The 21,294-nt window shown below is 51.2% G+C and overlaps 3 protein-coding genes across 7 annotated transcripts in view; 1 reads left to right on the forward strand and 2 right to left on the reverse strand.

The window, feature by feature from the left end:
• Positions 1 to 4,796, forward strand: LOC122367536. Its single transcript, XM_043340732.1, has 5 exons — positions 1 to 157; positions 1,741 to 1,861; positions 3,365 to 3,513; positions 3,743 to 3,863; positions 4,102 to 4,796. Exons 1-5 carry the CDS (start codon positions 40 to 42, stop codon positions 4,382 to 4,384), a joined length of 792 nt encoding a protein of 263 aa, XP_043196667.1. The 5' UTR covers positions 1 to 39; the 3' UTR covers positions 4,385 to 4,796.
• The window catches only part of LOC122367534 (39S ribosomal protein L2, mitochondrial-like), a 24,357-nt gene continuing 7,850 nt past the window's right edge, over positions 4,788 to 21,294 (reverse strand). For all 5 annotated transcript variants that reach the window (XM_043340727.1, XM_043340728.1, XM_043340730.1 and 2 more), the window contains 5 exons: positions 7,257 to 7,483; positions 6,427 to 6,620; positions 5,989 to 6,137; positions 5,600 to 5,718; positions 4,788 to 5,335 (listed from right to left, as the gene is read on the reverse strand). In XM_043340727.1, the coding sequence (XP_043196662.1) occupies positions 5,067 to 5,335; positions 5,600 to 5,718; positions 5,989 to 6,137; positions 6,427 to 6,620; positions 7,257 to 7,483 (958 nt within the window). In that variant the 3' untranslated portion in view covers positions 4,788 to 5,066. The remainder of the gene's footprint in view (positions 5,336 to 5,599; positions 5,719 to 5,988; positions 6,138 to 6,426; positions 6,621 to 7,256; positions 7,484 to 21,294) is intronic.
• On the reverse strand, positions 8,589 to 9,784 carry LOC122367540 (S-formylglutathione hydrolase-like). The gene has a single exon (XM_043340750.1). The coding sequence runs from the start codon at positions 9,671 to 9,673 to the stop codon at positions 8,819 to 8,821; it is 855 nt and encodes a 284-aa protein (XP_043196685.1). The 5' UTR covers positions 9,674 to 9,784; the 3' UTR covers positions 8,589 to 8,818.

Below are 21,294 nucleotides of genomic sequence, written 5' to 3' on the forward strand. Positions count from 1 at the left end.
CAGTGCTGATCCGTTCCCCTCAGGCCCTCGCCCGGCACCATGTCGTCGTCTGAGGCACGGAGCGGACGACCGCTACTCCTGGCCGTCCTGGCCGTGACGCTGCTGCAGCCGAGCGCGACGGCGTCGGCTCTCACCACGCCCAGCTCACCGACTCCAGGTGAGAGAGAACAGACTCTCTGGCCCAACTGAGCTCACCGACTCTAGGTCAGACTCTCTCACCACGCCCAGCTCATCGACTCCAGGTGAAACAGCTGCTTGTCTCACCAGACACACGTCAGGATCAAAGGAAGACGGCAATTTGAAAATTGGGAAAAGACGGTTTGGGTTATGACTGGGAAGTGTCCGGGAGACCCAGCGCCTGTTCGGTCGGCAGCGTCCACTCTGTTAACCTTCGCCCCAGTGGGGGGGGGGGGCATATGTTACCACCCTGTCGCGTTTCTTGCGTGTAAATAAAAAAAAACCGCGGCGCGTAGCGCCGCGCCGCTTGGGGTAGCTTTTGGTACATCAATTTTGGACAATGTGTGAAATTTTTGACCCCAGATCATGTCAGGTCAGGTCACCAGGTCAAGTTAACTGACCAAGCCTAAAAAAAAGTTTGCAATCATGTCCAGCCTGCAGTTTGTCAGAAAGGTTTTAAACTTAGTGGATTGCATGATGTTATGGGCGCCTACAATTTGTATATCTCGGATTTTGTATATCCGTGACCTAAGGTCAGGTCAGTGACGTGACCTTTCCATTACAAGTCAATGGAGAAAAATGAAAATGCCTCTAGATCCGTGTGTACGCATAGAAACAGTCCAAATATTTCAGAATCACAATTATTTGGACCACCCGTGATGACCAGGGTGTCATTTTTGCTGATAGCCTCTAGAAAGGTCATCCGAGGTCATTTGAGGCTACAAACAGATTTTTGCCAATAACTCGCGATTGGAAAGAGATAGAACGCTGGGGATGGTCTCATTGTGTTTTTCTTGCCGAGACGCATCGTTTGATATGCAACATGACCTTTTCCGGTCAGGTCATGACCTTGACCTGAGGTCAAATTTTCAAGTTGACCTTTCAAGGTCAAATTATAGTTCATTCGACACGTCTCGGCGAGAGGAACACGATTCTGGCAATAGAAATGTCGTGGCTTTTTGTTGTCGAAAGTTATTGTCAAAAAACACTTTTCGTAAAAACTGCTATTTTTGGAGTTTTTGCCCTCTGGAGGCTAAGCCAATGACCTGAGGTCAATTTTGATTATGACCTTTTCAAAAGAAGAGTTCAAGAGCTATCGATTGCTTTTCCATGCGTTTTTCTAGCTACCATAGTTCCTGAGATAACAGCATGTTTTCTGAAAAATATAGTGACCATTGGCAAATTTTGACCTTTGATGACCTCTGGTGACCCCAATATTGCTCTAAGATGAAAAATGACTGAAATACTTTCAAACGTACGCTTGAGAGCTTACGACTGCTTTTTACCGTCTTTCTAGCCCTCTTAGTTTTTGAGTTAGAGGTGGGTGGTAACATATGCCCCCCCCCCCCCCCCCACTAGGGCGAGGTTGGCGGAGACCGCCACTGGGGCGCGGGTTAACCTAATAAAGAGCAGGTTGCCAATTACGCCCGGCTTTATTCGCCGCTAGCAACAGACGGAGAAGTCCGCATTCCGCGGGAGTAGAAACAACAGTGTGACCCTCACCAACCCCTCTGTCTCTCTCGTACCCCCTCAGTGACCTGGCCCGTCCTGCTCGCCCTGCAGACGGCGGCGGCGACTGTATGCCCGCGATCGCGGCCAAGTGTTTCGACGAGGTGGCCAGGGACCTGGCCTGCCAGCGGGGCGGCGTGAACTGCGCCGGCAGGGACGCCGTCGACATGTGCTAGTAAGAGGGCGGGACAGCAGTCGGGGGTCGTCTGTAATCGACCTGGAACCGGGCATGGGCCGTTTCTAAATGGACTACTTAGGCCATTTGCAATAGGACTAGGCCGCTTGAAAACGGGAATATCTTTGGATGTCTTTAGAGCTGAAATGCAGAGGGCTAAAAAAGGTGAGCGCAGCCTGGCTTAAAAATCAGAGGCCGACGGACTCACCTGACGGCGCGCCGGGGAGTCCCGATCGCAGTTGTGCTCAAGTTCGCCGTGTAGTTAGCAATGGTACCTATCCGCAGACTGACGGCCTGGTCAGCGCCGGCACACACTCCAAGTCCAGTGGTGTGTCACGGGCTAAAAACTCCTCACAAATCGTACGAAGCCACGATTCACGACAAGACGACTGAGCTCACAGCAAGCATCTCACAATCTCATCCAGAACGGAGCCTGCGGTGCGAGTCGCAGATCGATTCCTCCTGACTGTGCAGATCGTTGCTGGAGAACTCAGTCCCAATGCCCACCACTAATCAACACTTCCTGAGTCTCTCGCACGCAGCCGTCCTGTCGCCAGATCCCGTGGCCAGTGCTGTATGTAATGTTAGTGACCCGCGTCCCGACTTTCCTCGGCGTTTTCTCGGTCGGATCGACTGTCAGCCCAGCTGACACAGTGAGCGATCAGCAGACGCAAATTGAGCTGTTTGTTCTGCACACGACTGACATGTGACCGGCCACTCAGCCCTCCCCGTCAGCCGGTCGTCATGGCAACAGTGCCGTAAACCTGACAGGTGACTGGGATGATTGGCCGAAACCGGGCCGAAAGGTGACACGGGAGACGTGTAGACGCCCATAGTTACTCGTGGACTGCGCCGGGAAGTGGCAGTGTGAAAATCGTGAACGCAATTCGATAACTTGAAGTGGTAAACGCTCATCAATATGAACAACTGTTGTTGCCCCAGATTTTTTGTAACGATTTGATGGGGCAGATAAATAAATACAGCTAACTACGCACTAAAGCAAATAGTTTATCAGCTTGCACTCAAAAAAGGAACCTAACTAGGACAATTAGCCGGATCCGAAGAGGAAACATGTGCAGCATGGTCTTAATAGCTATGAAAATGTATCGGGCCCGGCTAACACTCCACATAAATGCTCTATCGTTAAAACTGTTTAGCTCGCAAGCTGTGCCACTAAATGCTACCTACGTCCTACGTGCAATTTGCTAATACGCATCGTTTTATACCGGTCTTCAAAAATTCGTTTACCTATCTGACTTACAAAACAGACACCTACGTTTGACCTTTTTTGTTACTTTGTATGTTGCATTTGGAGTTATAAATAAGAATCAAAATTAAACGAAATGAAAATAATTTAATTTGATGAACTGTCGGCATTGGAGTGTGCCGCTTCCCAGCAGCGTCCACGACCCCCGTCCTGCATTGCCCGGTAAACGGATGTGCACCTATCTGCGCCTATTGGCAGAGTGGCAGAGCTGATAACCCTGCTCTGGGCGCCCCCAGCACCCTGGACGATGCGCTCAACTGTACCTCAGACATCATAGACGGCGACTGCCGCGCCCCGGACGGCCGGCTCACGTACGACGCCTGGCTGCGTGGTCTGCGCAGCGTGCAGAGCCATCTGTGCGCCAACGACGCAACTAACATGCAAAGTAAGCGGCGCTGGTGGGCAGACTTACGACCGGATCGGGGGCGTGTTGGGCGTAGTCATGGGCACGTGAAATCTCTAGATTGTTTTGCTCGTGAGAGAAGCAGAGCAAACAGGGAGCAGGTACAAAGAAAACACATTAACGACAAGCGATTAATGAAAATATACCCTGGAAATTCCAGTCTACCGTTCTAGTCTATAGACTGATGAAACCTGTGCGCTGATCGTTTCAGCGCTGATCCGACCGACGCCGTGCTGGGAGCCGGCTCAGTTTCTGCGCTGCCTGGAGAGCTCGGCGACCGTCTACCAGCCGGCCGACCTGCTGCGAGTGCAGCTCGACGCCGACGAGTGCCGGTGAGCCGATACTCGGGACTTGAATGGCTCAGGGACAGTACAGGAAACGCTACCTTGTAGGAAAAGATAACAAGGAGGAGGCGTTAGCTTCCGTATGATGATTAAATGCTCAATTAATCGTGGATGCACCCTTCCCAATGCTGTTGACGTTTGATGATATTATGCTAATTCTCGATTCCCATACACTGCGTGCCGCTGTTTTCGCTTCAGCCGTTGCCCTGTGGCCCCGTTCCGACAGCGCGATCCGCGACTCGAGCTGGCAGTGTGTGTCGCGCGCGGCTACCGCCGGCTGCGGGCCCGACCCGGCGCCCTCTGCCGCCCTGCAGACGGCGCTCAGCGCCTTCCTGCTGGAGACGCCGTGCCGGGCCTCCTGCTGGCAGCAGCCGCGGCCGGCGGGCCTCAGCGGCGGCGGGGTGGCCGCCATAGCACTGCTGGCCGTCCTGGCAGCGGCGCTGGCGGCCGCGCTGGCAGTCGTCACCTACAGAACCTCCTGCTTCCGGATACCCATCGCCCGGGGGTAGTACCCGGTACCCATGGTCCGGGGGTAGTACCCGATACCCTGGGGCGGGGGTGGTTGATGGAATGGCGATGTCAGGGGATTTAGAGTTCTTGGCCAGTCAAAGAAAAGACAATCCCTTTCAGAAAACACTATAATGAAAGGGTTAGGGAAAGTAGAGGACGAACGACGCAGCGGAATGTGCCCGTGTACCGGCATATGCAATAGGTATGTTATTGTTCAATCCAGAGCAGCGACAGATGTCTGAGAAAACGTGCACTCTGAGCTGCCAGTGAGTATTTTCACCATACTGTACGGTATCCGTACGGTCAAGCAGGTGCCCGTTCGAGCGGGCTCCAAGTGAGGAACTGGGGGCACCTACCCTATACTGATAAAAATTCCATAAGCTGAAAAATAAACGAGGGTAGTAATTTCAAGCATGTTTTGTTTGTATTTCAATGTTGCAGCGAATACCATAGTTCATACAAGTTACAACTACTCGGTGCAGCCTCTACTGCATCGATCGGACTCGCAAAACACTTCTCTCATGCTTCGCTCCCCTCTCAAGCCCCAGTACACCCCGGTACCAGTTCACTGATCATTCACGCACTTTTTCACTTTCATTTACTCGTTTCCCCTCTCGGCACCAGCGTCCCTTCAAACCATCCCTGTCCGTACCTCCTGTCAGGCCGAGGTCCCCGACTGCGCTAGTTGCTCCTGCCGCGGAACGTTTTCACCAGCTGGCTCTGGCTGCTCGGGTCGTGCACGTGCACGTCGTGCAGGCTGAGTGTCAGCACCTCGGGCGGCGGCGCCGGCGGCACGCTAAACTCGCGCACCGGCGGCGGCCGGCGCAGCTTGCGGCCGAAGCGGCCCGTCTTGCGCTGCCAGAGTCCGGAGCGGGGCCGGTAGCCGAGCCAGCGGAGTCGCTGCGCCGAGCCGATCGGTCGGATGCTGGGGAAGCGCATGCTGACCCGGCCTGGGGGAGGGGGTCTGGGTCAACACAGTGACGGCAGTGGGTGGTGTTAAACAGAGCAGCGATTGTACGCGAGCGGGGAGCTCATGGCCAGAGCTCATGAGCATTGGCAAGTGAAGCTTTAGGCATTTTTACGCGAGAGGCCAAACAACAGATTCTCGTAATCCGCTCAAGTAACAGGGCATCTACTGTTTAAGAACACTCCTGGCGCGGCCCACCCCCAGTGCGGGCGCCGGCGGCGGATCAGGACCACGGCCATCCACTCACCTACGACACAGGTGCACTCCTGACGCAGCGAGAACTGCCGCTTGGAGGGTGAGATGACGATGACCCGGTCCCCGACCCTCCTCAGCACGGTGCAGTAGGTGCCGCCGTTTATACAGATCCTGGCCACACAGCGCGGCGCAGGTTAGGTACAGCAGAGACGGTTTGTAGCTCCAGTGAGAGAACAAAAAGACAGCTAGCATACCAGTGATTTTCATCACAAACATATTTTACCAAAAACTTTTGAGAGAACAGTCAGAATTAAGTTTTAAAAAGTCCACAGCAAAACAAACCGTTGTTCAAAATGATCACAACTAGTCCACTTGGCTAAACCTTCCCTAACGAGTGGGGAATCAGCCCGATATCCGATATTCCCGTGCGCTGCCACTGACCTGTCCTTTTCTCCGAGGTACTTTTGGATGTTGAAGACCTCTGTGCCGGCGGGCAGGGCGCCCAGCGGGTGGGCGTCGCCGACTGTCGGCCGCACGGGGATGCGCGGGATGTCGCCGTAGGTGGTGATGATGTCCCCTACCTTCATACCCTGTCGGGCGGGTGAGCCAGCACGGCGGTTAACGACGGACAGTGGCCGCTTGGGGGAATCCAGGGTGAGATAGCATAGAAGTCATTAAACCCTTACTACATATTGATATACAAATGAAGAAAGTAAGCAAGAGGATCACATTGACACCAATTATGAGCCAAACATCAAAGCACAACATGATTGGCAGACTACTAACCACCCGGTATTCTACAAACCATTCTGCAGGTCCGAGCCGCCTATTACTCCCGCCGAAAACCTGAGAATCGCGTCCTCCGACCTCCCGCCTCACCTCGTGGGCGATCACGTAGCGCACGTGCTCGCCGTGCGCCACGAGCGCCACGGTGCACGTGCGCAGCGCGTCGTACACCAGCTGGAGGACGCGCTCGCGGCGCGGCGAGCCGTCGCTGAGCGGCGGCCGCTCCGGGTCCACCCAGCGAAACTTCTGCTTGCTGCCGCCGCCCAGCGTGCCGACCACCACCCGGCCTGGCGGCGAGGGGGGCGGTCACGGGGAGCGGGGAGGACGACCACCACCCGGCCTGGCGGAGAGGAGAGCGGTCACGGGGGAGGCGGGGAGGACGATCCAGCAGCGGTGGCGGGGGTACACAGGCTCTGATAGGTGGCGCCACCGGTGGTCAGGAGTCGCCGAGAACGGGAGCCGACGCTGTGGAGCCTTCACTGAGAGACTGGGGGTGGGCAGACAACGACACAGACATCCGACGGTTGTTATATCGCAGGCGAGGGATGCTCATGCCTCATACATAAGGTGCACTCTAAATCGAAAGGTTAGTCAGGTGAGAGCAGCCGAGTATAGATATTATATCTTTTTGACTGGAATGACATGTGCCGATGCATCAGTATACATATTTAGCGTGAAGGAGGAACACTCAGCTCGTGACTACCGATATAGGACGTATTCCCCCCCCCCCCGTCCCGCACACCGTGCCGTCCGCTCCCGCCGCCCCGGGCCGGTACCTGTCTCGGGGTCCCGGCCGGCCCGCGGCCCGCACACCGTACCGTCCGCTCCCGCCGCCCCGGGCCGGTACCTGTCTCGGGGTATCCCCCTCCCCCCCCCGCGGCCCGCACACCGTGCCGTCCGCTCCCGCCGCCCCGGGCCGGTACCTGTCTCGGGGTCCCGGCCGGCCAGTTTCTGGATGGGCAGCCGTTTGATGGTGTATTTCTCCGGCAGCTGTACCCGGTACCGGTACTGTACACCCACGCCCGGATCCGGCACGCGGATGTCCTTGCTGATGTGTCGGAGGGGCTGCGCGGCGGCGGGCAGCGCCCTCTGGCCCAGCCTCACCAGCTGCAGAGAGCGGGTCACAGAGGCCAGCATGGCCGCCACTCGGCTGAAACCGGACGGCGTACGTGAGGAGGCGGGTACACTGGGCGAGGAGGCGGGTACACTGGGCGAGGAGGCGGGGACACTGGGCGGGGAGGCGGGGACACTGGGCGAGGAGACGGGAATACTGGGCGGGGAGACGAAAACACTGGACGATGTACGGTGAGAAGGGAGCACCGACTAACTAGTACGTTATACGTCCGTCCAGGGCTGTTGACACGACAAAAGTCTGAATTCGGACGAAAGACACTAAGCAAGTCCTCTCAAGCATTGTTATGTAGTTTTTCAATGGATACGAAATGTTAAATTTCTCTTAAGAAAAAAGTGAGGGCTTAGGCCTGGCTTTGTCATACACCTAATGCCAGTAGTTTTTCGACAATGGTTTCTTTTTCAGCAAAAAAAAAAATGCACGCAAGACCGATGGAAATGTTTTGATGCGTTCCGTTCGACAAAACGGATTGACCAATACACCATAAGATCTTTTCTGGTCAAGTCAATATTTTGAAGATCAGCCTCGCTCATTTAGCATACAACGAAGAAAAGGACCAAGGAGCTGATTAATTTGAGGAAGGTGGCACAAGCTTTGTCAGACGTCAATGTTGAAACCGTCCTTCACAGCACTATCGATTCAAACGGAAGATGTTTGTCCTATGGAAGCAGGCCACTGACCTCAGGTCAATTATGGGAAACATTACCGAAACGTTTCACATGAGCTACCGATTTCTGTCTAAGAACTTCTGAAACCTAAAAATTTGCCTCGTGTAATCTCGGGTGACATCTTCTTAGATGACCTGAGCCCAAGCCCAAAACACTTCTGCATGGTTATGAATTACTTTACGAATGCTGCTATCGCTCCATGGCCCAGGAGCCCGGTAGAGGGCGCTCCTCCACCCTACCCTTCGATGTGCCACGACGGAAGTGTGTACAGATGGGTTAATGTATATTTTTCAGTGATAAGCACATAAGGACAACAAACTATCCACCCATGTTGTGGATCATGAAAGAACTTACTTTGAAGTGAACACACTAGATGTATCATACAAATGATCCATATACCATTCCAATTTCCAACTACCACCAAAACCCAACTTCCATCCCATACAAAAACAGCAAACAATTGCTTTGATGTATTAGCCCACATGTTTAACATGTATATCAAGCACTAGCCCTTACTGTGCTTGTCCTTACTGTTAGTCCTACAGTTAGCCCTTAATGCAACTGCTGACAACCTTAGACAGCAATCCATCTGAATGAATACAGGTATCCCCAAATAAAGAAAATAGTAATGCAGTTGCTCATCACAGCAATCCTGGATTCATGTTGCAGCGCCAGTGAGCCATGTTCACTTCAGAGCCTCAGCATGTTTGGCAATGTGATCACCCACAAAGGTGGCAATGAAGTAGTAGCTGTGGTCATAGCCTGGCTGCAGCCGGTAGTCGACAGCCATGCTGGCCTTGGCACAGGCAGCCACCAGGTTGTCAGGAAGGAGCTGGCCATCCTTCAGGAATCCGTCCTCAGATCCCTGGTCAATCAGAATGTCCAGGGCAGGGCCGCTGTAGCTCTTCACCAGCTCAGTGGCATCATAGCCCTGCCACGTCGCTCTGTCGGAGCCCAGGTACCCAGTGAAGGCCTTCTGTCCCCACGGGCACTGGGTTGGGTTACATATCGGTGAGAAGGCAGACACAGATGTGTACATGCCTGGGTTCTTGAGGGCACAAATCAAAGCCCCATGGCCACCCATGCTATGTCCCATGATGCTCTGTTTTCCATTGGCAGGGAAATTCTCACTGATGAGCTGGGGTAGTTCCTTGGTCACATAGGAGTACATGCGGTAGTTCTCCTTCCACTTCTCCTCAGTGGCATCAACATAAAATCCAGCACCTGTTCCGAAGTCCCACGACTCATCTTCCCCTTCAATGTTGCATTCCCTTGGACTCGTATCAGGAGCAACAAGAATGACACCCTTTTCGGCAGCATATCTTTGAGCACCAGCCTTTGTCACAAAGTTTTGCTCAGTGCAGGTCAAGCCTGACAGCCAATAGATCACAGGACACTTTTCAGTCTCACTTTGAGCCGGCAAAAAGACTCCGAAGTTCATAGCGCATTTCAGTTCAGCGCTCTTGTGTGAAAACACCTTTTGCCATCCACCAAAGATCTTGTTGGCACTTTTTTGTGTGAGCGCCATCTTCTTAATCATCCAATGACCGAAAATTAAAAATTAAAATCAAACCAAGGAATCAAACAATGCAGCGACTCAGTGATCCGGATCCGCCCACCGACTCCTTTGTAAAGTTCGCAAAAGACGCCGAATACGCCGCAGCAATGACAAGCGACAAATAATCAAAAGCGCCTACACCGCCATACGAAACTTATTACGTCACGGGTACTGACCAATAAGCCGCAGAATCTATAAGTGGAAACTACGCAGCGAATCACTGGCGGTCCCAGGGGGGGGGGCCACGGGGGCCATGGCCCCCCCTTTGGTGCTGAAAGGTGGGGCCATACTATCTTTTGGCCCCACCTTTCAGATCGAACAAAAGTCCTAGAAAAGCTTTTCGTATGATTCATTTTCTTTCTCGCGCCATCAAAGGACGTAAATTTCACTCATGAGTGGGCTCAGTTTCGCATTCTGTCAATTTGGCGGTCAGCGTCGCTGGCACCGGTTCACGAGTATGGCCGGATCTTATATGGAATATCAGCGTGGGTTTACTTGAGGCTCTCGTAGACCCAGCAATGGCTGGCATGAGACCCCCTTCGGCAGTGGTGGGTGGGCCCTGCTAAAGGAGATTGGCTCTAAGACACTAAAGAAAGACCTCATGGGTTGGTGCTGTGCACATCAGAAGCCCGGTGGTGACGCCGTATGCCGGCTTGGTTTCTTAAGGATTAGCTTGGGAACTCCAGGGCCTGCATAGAGTTTGCATGAGCTAGTATGTAATCTCAGAGGCATGTCTGTAATGTGTACACAGTGGCGGTCGCGGGGGGGGGGGGGCATCAGGGCCATGCCCCCCCAAAGGTCAATAAAGGGGGCCATCATATCATTTGCCCCCCCCCACCTCAAACAACCAATGGGCCCCCATATAGGTGTATGGGGCCCTGGCAATTATTCGATCGTCACGAGGCTAAAAAAAACACGCCCAGCTATTAATATAGCTCCCACACCGGTCTTTGAGCGTCCTACACTGACCTCTGAGGGAACTTCAGTGGCGGTCAAGCGCCCACGTTGACCGCTAAGAGCCTACATCAACCTCTGAGACCCCACATCTGGCCTATGAGGGCCCCTAACCGGCCTCAGGGGTCCCAACCGGCGTCTGAGCGTCTCACACCGGTCTCTGGTGGCCTTATTTCTGTCTGTGGTGTCCCAAGACGAACCTTTAGGTGCCAATGAGGGCCCCGCACTGGCTGCTGAAGACCCGATGCCGGCCTCTTAAGGCCCTGCATTGGCCTCTGAGGAGGGCCCATCTTAGCCTTTGAGGGCCCTCTGCTGGCCTCTGGGGTCCAACGACGGCTCATGCCGGTCTTTTAGGGCCCCACGCTGACCTCTGAGGGCTCATGTTGGCCTGTAATGACCCACATTAGCCTCTGAGAGCCCAACTCGGTCACTGATTGTCTCAAACTACTGGCCTCTGTAGTTTGCAGGCCCTGTACTGGTCTCTGCGGGCCCTAAACTGGCCTCTACGTGAAAACATACATGGGTGGGTTTCTGAAGATCAGAGGGCTCACGCAGTCTCCGGCACAGCCTTGTGTTGGTCCTGATCGAGATTACTTTACGTCCTGATGGTCCCGCGCAGATTCCCTCATATTTCGACGTCGGGACCCCATGAGCCGGTGTGGGTCCTGGGGCTGGCAGAGACTGATGAAGTCCTTAGGGCTCAGGGCCAGTCTTTTAGTAAGACTAGGCAGGTTGAGTGAGCCCCAATAGAGCCGTTGCGAAGCCCGCAGGAGTCGCGCGCGGCCCTCAGATGCCAATTTTGAAAGCTCGGAACCTGTGGGGGGTCTCCAGAGGTCGGTGTACCTACTCTCTTCCGCCACCACACAACTAGGTATGTTACCTATATGGGTAAATGTCATAGTCTGAAAATGCTCTCTGGGTTTCACATGCTTGTTCTAAGCAAGAGGTATCTGTACTTTTCCGAATTGTTTTATAGTGGTAAGGTCATGAATCCCCGTGCCTGACCTTCCAGTATACCTATGCTACACCGATCCGTCGTCATGGTGCAGTGGGCCGACAGGTGGAAGCACCGTGGGACGGGGAATGGAACTGGTGATTTTGCCTTAAATTGAGCTTAAAGATTTCACGCAAGAATCAGATGGATGAAGCATAAGTAATGCCAACTGCGCGGCACCTCGTGGACGTAAAAAATTAGCCGATCACCCCCCCCCCCTCCCGGTGACGGATAAATGTTATGTCCCGCGAGTGTGACTTTGGCCCCCCCTTTTGCTAGCGGCTGCGACCGCCAGTGCAGCGAATCATAGGAGCGAATGCATTTACTCCGCCAGACTTTTCTCAGCATTTGCTATGTGCATCCCTGATGTGCATTGCACTTTGGCAAGGAACGCAAATCGGCAAGGAAGTGGACTTCCAATGCTACAGCTGGACATCACTTCGTTCATCGCATTTTAGCTCTACAAATTTTTTGCCGAAACGAATTAACAGAGCCACGGGCTCCGGTTCTGTTAATTCGTTTATTCAAACATTTTTTGACCTAAATTTATACAAAAACTTGGCACACAGCAAAGTACGGGGTTAAAAAAGTGTGTCCTTGTGTGTGTGTGTATGTTATTTTTTATTGTTCGATTCGACCAAGGCTATATAACCGATTCGACCGACGAGCGACAGAATCATTTAGGTGAGACTTCGAACTTAGGACCTCTAGTTTGCTGAACTTACAAAGAACTTTAAAGTTCACTTAAACCGGCTGGCCCTGGGGGTAACGCCAACCACCACAGCCCGAGGGACAATACCTACCCATCCCCACGTCTAGCTCCGGCTCCGAGCTACGGAAACAAAAACTAAACCAAACGAAAGGCCACTGCGAGACAATTCTAAGGAAATCTATACTTTTTGACCTCAGGTCAATTTTCAAGATCAGAGGTAAAGGCAGCGGCGTATTTAGAAAATCGCGAAGGGGGGGGCCAAGGGTTTGGAGGGCGCCACCTCACCCAAGGAGGGCGCCATACGGTCGCGAGATAAAAAATCGCTCAGTGGGGGTTGGGGGGTTGGGAGGCGTTTTTTACCATGCCACCAGTTTTTTTTTGCGTAACCTCGTATAGGTCGTGCTGCATTGATTTTGCATCGTGTGTATTCTTTATACTCCAGGTCACAAAAGGTCAAGTGTTCTTGAAATGCTGCGCCGAAGGCGCGCGAAATTTTTGAAAACAACCTTTTCCTCCGCTTTTTAGGCACGCCTTTTATACGATCACTGTTCAAAGCTCCTCTCGCTCTTTTACCAAATTTGAAGGTGTAAAAAATACCTAAGGTTTGGTCGGGCCGCTGCCACACAAACTGTACAGAAAGCTTGGCTCATGGGTGTCGATGTATAAAAGTTTATTGGCGGTGGCATATCTACGCACCAGATCACCGTATCGGATTGATACCGGAGCGCGAGATGCGTAAACATCATCCAAATTACCTCAGACCAGCCTTCATAGCCTTCTCACAGATGCATACAGTGTACCCACATAACCAGTTTCAATCACCGAAACTTCAGATGCCTGCTGTTGCGCCCGAACCTGTTGACAATACTTAATCGTAATCCATATAGATGCCATGATGCACGTAAAGTAGGATCAATCCGTTAAGACCAAAGACGTGTTTTATGCATCGTAGAGCGTAGATAGTTTTGGTAGGTATAGATACTTCATTCATTGTGCTGAATGCACGTTCATTTGTGGCAGTTTTCACAGGCAAGACATCAACTATGTGCAATAGAACGACTAAGTTGAAAAACATGCCAAAGGAGTAAATAAATGATAGGAGGGCAGCGATCAACGGATGTTGCCAATAGGTAGAAGGGCTGCGATCCACAGGAGGGCACTAATAGGTAGAAGAGCCCCGATCAACATCCCGAGTTTCGACAATAGGGCACCGATAGGTAGGAAGTTGGCGAGCAGCAGGAGGGCGCCAATGGATAGAAGGGCAGCGATCAACAGGAGGGCACCAATAGGTAGGAGGGCGCCGATCAACAATCAACAGGAGGGCGCCACCAGGTAAGAGGGTGGCGAGGAACAGGAGAGCACCAATAGGAGGGTGGCGATCAACAAGAGGTCGCCAATAGGTGGGAGGGCGGTCATCAACTGGAAGTCGCCAATGAGCGGAAGGGTGACGATTAAAATGGGGGTGGCAATGGTGAGGAGGGCGCCTTTGCTCAAGAGGATGACACGAACAGGAGGGCGTCTGTGCGGAGGGCGCTGGTCAACAGGAAGGTGCCAGTGGATAGGAGGGCGGTGATCAACAGGAGGGTGCCAGTGGTTAGGAGGGCGGCGATCTACACGAGGGCGCCAATAGGAGAAGGGCCCCGATTAACATTCAACAGGAAGGACTAGGGAACCAATAGGTAGGAGGGCGGCACTAAACAAGAGGGTGCCAAAAGGGAGAAAGGCGGACTTCAAAATTTCACATGAGGGCGCAATAGGTAGGAGAGCGCCAATAATTATGAGGACGCCGATCAGCAGAAGGGCGGCAATGTGTAGCAGGGTGGCGACCTACAGGAGGGCGCCTTCGGGTGAGAGGGCGCTTATTTACAGGACAGCGGCTTACATAGGCGACCACCGTTACGCTTAGAGAGCTACAGCCTACAAATGTGGTTGGAGGGCGCCCGAGGGAGCCCTCCAACCGTATTTGGAGGGCGTATTTGGAATGGGCGTCCTCCGAGGGCGCCCTCCATCCGTATTTTCCCTGTAAACACATTCGCGATTGGAGGGCGCCCTCCAGTCGCGATTGTTTTTCGATTCGATTATATCACAATTGCATTTGCGATTGGAGGGCGCCTTCGGCGCCCTCCAATCGCAAAGGGAGCCTTCGGCGCCCAAGGGGGGGGGGGCCATGGCCCAGTGGCCCCCCCCCCCCTGCCTACGCCCCTGGGTAAAGGTCAAAGGCAAAAAACAGCATATGTGTAGTCAGTGGCGGATCAAGGGGAGGACAAATAGGGCATTTGCCCCTCCCAAACGGCAAAATTTTAACATTACGCCAATAGACAGCGCGTGGAAAGAAACGCCTAATTGTTATGGTTTGCTCCTCCCAACACTCTGAGCTGGATCCGCAAGTGTGTGTAGTGATCTCAAACTAGACGTTCCAGAGAACGGCAGGATGCATGAAACGGGCTCCGCTAAAGCGGATGGGAAACGACAGAAGAGAATCTGACGAATCCGATGATGTGCTTAAACTTTGAATTTAAGGTCAAGGTCATGCTCAAAATTGACCTCAAGCTTTGCACTTTTTCGTATATCTTGTACACTTATTTTCAAAATGTTCTGAGATATTAACCCTCGCCCATGTAGGGGCAGTGGCAAATCAAAGGGGGGGTCATATGGGTCATGCCCCCCCTTGAGGCCCGGGGGCCCAAAGACCTGCCAGGGGCACCACCGGCCTATCAGGGGTATCACAGTCCTGACAGGGGCACCACAGGACCGCCAGGGGCACCACAGGCCTAGCAGGGACACCACGGGCCTGGTGCCCCTGGGCCCTGACAGGACTGTAACGCCCCTGACAAGCCTGAAGTGTCCCCGGCAGGCACGTGGTGCCCCTGACAGGCCTGAGGCGCCCCTGCAAGGCCGGTGGTGCCCCTGGCAGGCCTGTGGTGTCCATGGCAGGCCTGTGGTGCCCTTGCTAGGCCTCTGGTGCCCCTGACAGGCTTGTAATGCCCCTGGAAGGACTGTAGTGCCCCTGGGCCCTGACAAGCCTGAGGTGCCCCTGACAGGCCAGTGGTGCCCTTGCTAGGCCTGTGGTGCCCCTGGCAGGCCTCTGGTGCCCCTGACAGGGTTGCGGTGCCCTTGGAAGGACTGTGGTGTCCCTGGGCCCTGACAAGCCTGAGGTGTCCCTGACAGGCCCGTGGTGCCCTTGTTAGGCCTGTGGTGCCCCTGGCAGGCCTCTGGTGCCCTTGCTAGGTGTGGCTAAGAGTTAAGATACTGACTAAAAATAAAAAAGAAAAAGAAAAAAAAACTGAAAATGGGGGCACCACCAAAATGAAGTGGACGAAATCCGTTGAGTTTTTAATTTTGGGTATAGGTAGGGGCACCACTTCGATTCATGACCCTCCCCTTTGAGTTTTCCTGGATCCGCCCCTGTGTAGGGGGGGAATTGGTGCACCCCCCCCCCCCTGAGGTTTTTCTTAGCTACACGCCGAACCGTTTCAGATAGCCTGCTCAACTTTTCAGTGCCCTCTGGGGCATCCTTTGCGCAACTTTTGGTATTTTTTGTCAAGGTCATGTCAGGTCACGGAGTTATGACGTCATAAAGGGAACAACCTCCGGCCAGATTTACGCTAAATTGGAGATTGCTTCACATTGGTATAAATGCCGACTGACCTGACACACTGATGGATTGTTTTAGAATCACAACTGGCTGATTTGACATTGGCACAATGTCCGTTGACATTTTGAAGGTTACTAAAGGTCAAGGTAAGGTCAGGGACCTCGGTTGACCTGTAATGACTTCTTGCACTTGTATGCCTTTTCGGGGTATTTTGATGCCCTGAATTCGAATTTGCTATCCATTTCAGGCATCGTCGGTTGTTTCTTGTAGTTCATTTTGGGTCAGGGTCAGGTCAGTGACGTCACACGCCTGACGTGACCCAATGCACAAATGACCTTGCAGACTTCCGATGCTCCCAACGCATCATTTTTAGAGTTATGACATCGAAATACACACCAAACGATAGAGAATTGATCAAGGATCACGATAGTGATTAGTGAAGGTTTCAAGTCGATATCTCTTACCGTTTTGCCGCAATCGGCGCGGAAATCTGAAAAAAGTTAGATTTTTCGAAAATTTGACCTTTGACCGGTCATAAGTAGGTCAAATGTTGACCTAGGACCAAAAATATACCACCAATCGCGAGATCTCGTTGAGAGCAATCCGTTGGTCTTTTCCGCTAAGCTCTACGACGCTCCGTTTTCAAACGCCAGGGGGGTCGCACCCCCCCCCCTTGCCCTGCATGGGCGAAGGTGGCAAAACACCGTTTACGGGCGAGGGTTAAGGTCGTCAGGCACCTTTATGTGGTTCATGTTAAGAGGCAAGGCTACCCAAGGGTAGGTTCGGGCAAAAGAAGGTACCTATCCTTGCTAGAGGCTATTTCACTGAAGTCAGTCATAATAATTCTACATTATAATTCTACATTATTACATTATTTACATTATTATTACATTATTATTATTACATTATTCTATATTAATTCTACATTATAATTCTACATTATAATAATTCTACATTCTACATTATAATTCTAATTGTATTTATGCTATCCTGGCGCACTAAATGGATGCTTAGCGCAAAATGAATGCCAGATTCGTCATCAGCGGCTACGAATTCATCATAAAGCACCTTTAATGTGTCAAGATCAACCAAAGGGCATTCAAGGTCACAAGAGGTCAACAAAAAACTTGACCTTTTCTTAACAATATAGGTAGGGAAGAATGGGGTAAGATGCTGTGCCACTGTTGTGTGATGTGTGTGCGACTGCCCCGCGCAGGGGCGTTCACGGGTACCGCAAAGTGCAAACTGCTGAGTGCGGTGTGTGCAGCAGGCGTGGGGATAGGGGATGGGTAGGTGGTTCTGACGTCACGGCTGCGTGCCGTGGACGGTCCCCTGTGGCCGGTCCCGACCGACCACTAGCGGTCGCTGTGTGCGGTGACGGAAGGCTGACGTAGCGCTGTTTTGGCCCTAGGGCCATTTTTGCTGAAGTTATTTGGGAAACAAAAACAAAAACTGAATTTCCAGCTCAGAGTCGTTGACCGGAGGCCAGTTTTAACAACAGAAAAATAGCCATCTGGCGTCTGCCAGAATTTTTTGCCTAAAGACCGCTTCACACATGGAGGATAAATGGTGAAGCCTTATCCGCTTAAAGGGACACTCCCACCTTAACATTAGTTTTGAGTTGAGATAGCCAAATTGGTGGCCATGGCCTACAAATACCGGTTTGGGCACTCACAACATCGACAAATGCTTTAATTCGGAGATATGGAATTTCAAACTTGCAGTTTTCGGATTCTAAGGGGCTAGTGCATTGGTATGCCCCCTTAGAATTTGTGACGTCAGCGGAGATCTAACGATTTTTAAATCTTTTGCTAAAACGTTTGGTAGCACGCGGTGGTATATGCTGCTTTGCGCGCAACAAATGCCGCACTTTCAAATAAAGTCGCTAGGAACAGCGGAGATCCCAAAAAGTAAACAAAAGTAAAAGTCCAATATCTTGAAAACCGGTGAATATTTTTCGATGAAATTTGGTAGATATTCGTTTTCGCTCTTTCTGAACCGAGCGACATCACTTTCGTGCCAATTCATTAACTTTTTTGAAGGTGGGAGGGTCCCTTTAAAGGTAGTGTGCCAGCTTTCTTGGACCGTATGGAGTTAATGGCCCAGATAAGGAGAACCGGATTTTTAGAACTTATCCATACCTTCAAAACTCATGGAAACGTCTTAAATTCTTCAAATTTTGAGTACCCCAGTGCGAAATTCGCCCCGACGGGTTGTCGGTCGTACCCCAACCACATTTCACACCACTATGAACAATAAATGCACACACTGAAATCGCTATTACCGATATGCTCATCCAATCAAGTTTCGATAAACCCGTTCATCATCATCTCCTGCGGTTTCGAACACGCCTGTTAGGTGGCTTCTGATGCTCGTCGAGGTCGGAATTTCCAAATACGCGTGGTGCGTCGGGCCGCGCGCTCTGACTTCGGCCAAGAAAAATGCGTCAGCTGATCATTGTCATTTCTGCCACTTGCGTGTGGTGAAATGGGGTCATAACTTATAAGACGGCTTTTTCATATCAATTATTTTACATAAAATCATATTTCAAACCATAAATAATGTTCGACAGCCAAATAAAAGAATCAATACCAATACGGGCTTACAGTTTAAGGCTCGACATTGTGTTGTCTACGATTAGACAGCTGATAACTCATTCCCGTACGTCGTATGGTCGTAACACTATAATGACCTTTGCTTATTGTCACAAGTGCGCCGCATTCGCGATTGTTGCCCGAGGCCTGTTTGCAGGTGAGCCCACTACAGTTGTTATACATATCTAAAAACCGAAAAACTTTTAGGCGAAAAAGGCACTATTCCAGGCCCATTTTTGTTTTTTTTGCGATATTATGTAAAAACAGAAGCTTCTTATCCTAGGAAAAATAAAATGGGAAATCTTTCAAAGGTGGCACACTACCTTTAAATCAGTAGGCGGAACTATGGTCAAGCGTACCCATTTTCGGGAACGCATTTTCGTTCCCATGTTTGGGAACGATAAACCCAAATATGGGAACGCCATGTAGGCATTATTTAAAACAAGAAAAAGAACCGTTAAATGACGTCCAAAAAATATAAAACGACCGTGAACCGCCTGATATTTGTCTCAATATTGTTGGGAAAGAGTTTGATATTGTAAGGCCCATCGTTGTTTCAAATCGTTCCCCTATTTCTAAAGCAGTCCATCATCCGGGCCGCGAACCCAAATTTGGGAACGCTCTCGTACACTGGCGCTGCAAGCGTTCCTTATTATGGGAACGGCGTACCCAAAATTGGGAACGATTTCACCGACGCCTTTCAGGGGCTCTTTTCATTAACAAGCATCACGTCCAACGCCGCAAATTATTGTTAACGCAACAATCATCAGATGACCTTTCCGGCAAGACCGTCGCATATTTCGACCGGTCTTCTGCGCTTTTATTCCCGTCGATCTCGCAGCGGGCACGCCCCCCTCTGCAGGATTACGTAATTCACAACGCTCAGCGATGTTCAACAAGGTCTTCCATACCTATATCCACCGTCCGTGCCGAGGGTGGAGACATGTCAAGCACCTGTCTGTTTATCACCGATAGTTGACGGGTACAAGGAAGTATCCAAAAATGGGAACGCTGAATATGTTACACCCTCAAAACACCTAGTCCCAATGAAAATCTAGTTTTTTCCTTTCTTAATGAGTGTAAGTGGCAAAAGGCCTGGTAGGATGAGCACGAGGAATGATCGAAATCAGCATAGAAATTATAAATAAGCCACACAGAGCGACCTATATAAGAGAAATTCCCCCAAAACGATCATGCTTAGAAACACGGAAGACAAAACCACGCTCATGACGCTCCTTATAAAACAACGCTAAACAGCTAGCATCCAAATAAAATATGTCTTTCCGGGCTGATAAAATACAGCTGAATACTTTTCGACCACTTAAACTGAGTTTACAACAGTAGTTCGGTAAAATCACGCACGTTCTACGCGGTCGTCCGCCTCGACACCAAATGTCAACAATATTACCTCGGGACTGTCCGCGTGTTCGCTTGCATATGTCAGCATCGGGTGTCGCTAGTATGAAACTTCATAACCAGGCGAAAATTATTATACTTGACCTCAAAATGTAAAAAACGCTTCATTTTCCTTAACCCTCGCCCATGTAGGGGGGGGTTGGTGCAACCCCCCCCCCTGAGGTTTTTCGGAAATAGTGCAAAAACGGCGGCGCGCAGCCCCGCCAAATTTTGGGTACCTTATGGGGCAAGCCTTGCGCATCTTTTGATAAAAAAAATTGACCGGGTCATGTCAGGTCACGGAGTTATGACGTCACAAAGGGAACAGCCTCCGGCCGGATTTTCACAAACTGAGTGCCAACGCCCGAGGTTTCCTGCCGGTGGTACGGACATCGGTTGATGGATCGTGATGAAACTTCCCATGCATGTTGGGGCAAGTATTGGCTATCATATGGTATAAGAAACTTGACCGGGTCAGGTCAGGTCACGGAGCTATGACGTCACAAGAGGAACAGCGTCCGGTACTATTTCGGAAAAGCGCCCGAACCACTATTTTGCTAATTCTTGTCACCTCAATGGGAATATGCAGCAATATTAGCTTCTATAGGGAGCAAATGGACCTTCCAAATCCAAAAATACAATCAGATTTCAAAAATTTAAATTTTGATTTTTCGAATTTCTGCCGCCGACTGTGACCTTGCCGACTTCCGGCGCTCCCAACGCGCCATTTTTAGAGCTAGGGAAACGAAATACATATCAAACGATAGAGAATTGATCAAGGAACACGATAGTGAAGGTTTCAAGTCGATATCTCCCACCGTTTTGCCGCAATCGCCGCGGAAAGTTGAAAAAAGTCTATTTTTTCCGAAAATTTGACCTTTGACCGGTCAAAAGTAGGTCAAATGTTGACCTAGGACCAAAAAATATACCACCAATCGCGAGATCTCGGCGAGAGCAATCCGTTGGTCTTTTCCGCTAAGCTCTACGACGCTCCGTTTTCAAACGCCAAGGGGGGGGGGGGTCGCACCAACCCCCCCCCCCCTGCATGGGCGAAGGTGGCAGATCGCCGTTTACGGGCGAGGGTTAAAATTGCATGTTAAATATAGTGTAACCCATGTTTTCACCATTCCGTCATTTCAAAAAATCATTAAAAATATCATTCGACGGTCAATTTTCTTGTTCAACGGTCAGATTAAAGATAATTTTATAGAGACTTAGTAGATACTTAAATTAGCGTGCACTTTTTTGAGACGTGATGCACTAATGAGTTTTAGTGGGCGAACGGCCGAAAAATTACCTTCCGTTCTCATAAATGGGAACGCCCGTTCCCATATTTGGGAACTCCGTTCCCAAAAATGG

This window comes from Amphibalanus amphitrite, unplaced genomic scaffold, assembly GCF_019059575.1.
Source record: "Amphibalanus amphitrite isolate SeventyFive unplaced genomic scaffold, NRLGWU_Aamphi_draft 000876F_arrow, whole genome shotgun sequence".
NCBI classification, from domain to species: domain Eukaryota; kingdom Metazoa; phylum Arthropoda; class Thecostraca; order Balanomorpha; family Balanidae; genus Amphibalanus; species Amphibalanus amphitrite.

Bases quoted from the DNA above. Each gene is read 5' to 3' on its own strand.
- LOC122367536 (XM_043340732.1), top strand. From the start codon at position 40: ATGTCGTCGTCTGAGGCACGGAGCGGACGACCGCTACTCCTGGCCGTC. The intron at 3,514-3,742 runs GTAAGCGGCGCT...TGATCGTTTCAG, and splicing joins CGACGCAACTAACATGCAAA to CGCTGATCCGACCGACGCCG. The intron at 3,864-4,101 runs GTGAGCCGATAC...CCGTTCCGACAG, and splicing joins CTCGACGCCGACGAGTGCCG to CGCGATCCGCGACTCGAGCT.
- LOC122367540 (XM_043340750.1), bottom strand. From the start codon at position 9,673: ATGATTAAGAAGATGGCGCTCACACAAAAAAGTGCCAACAAGATCTTT.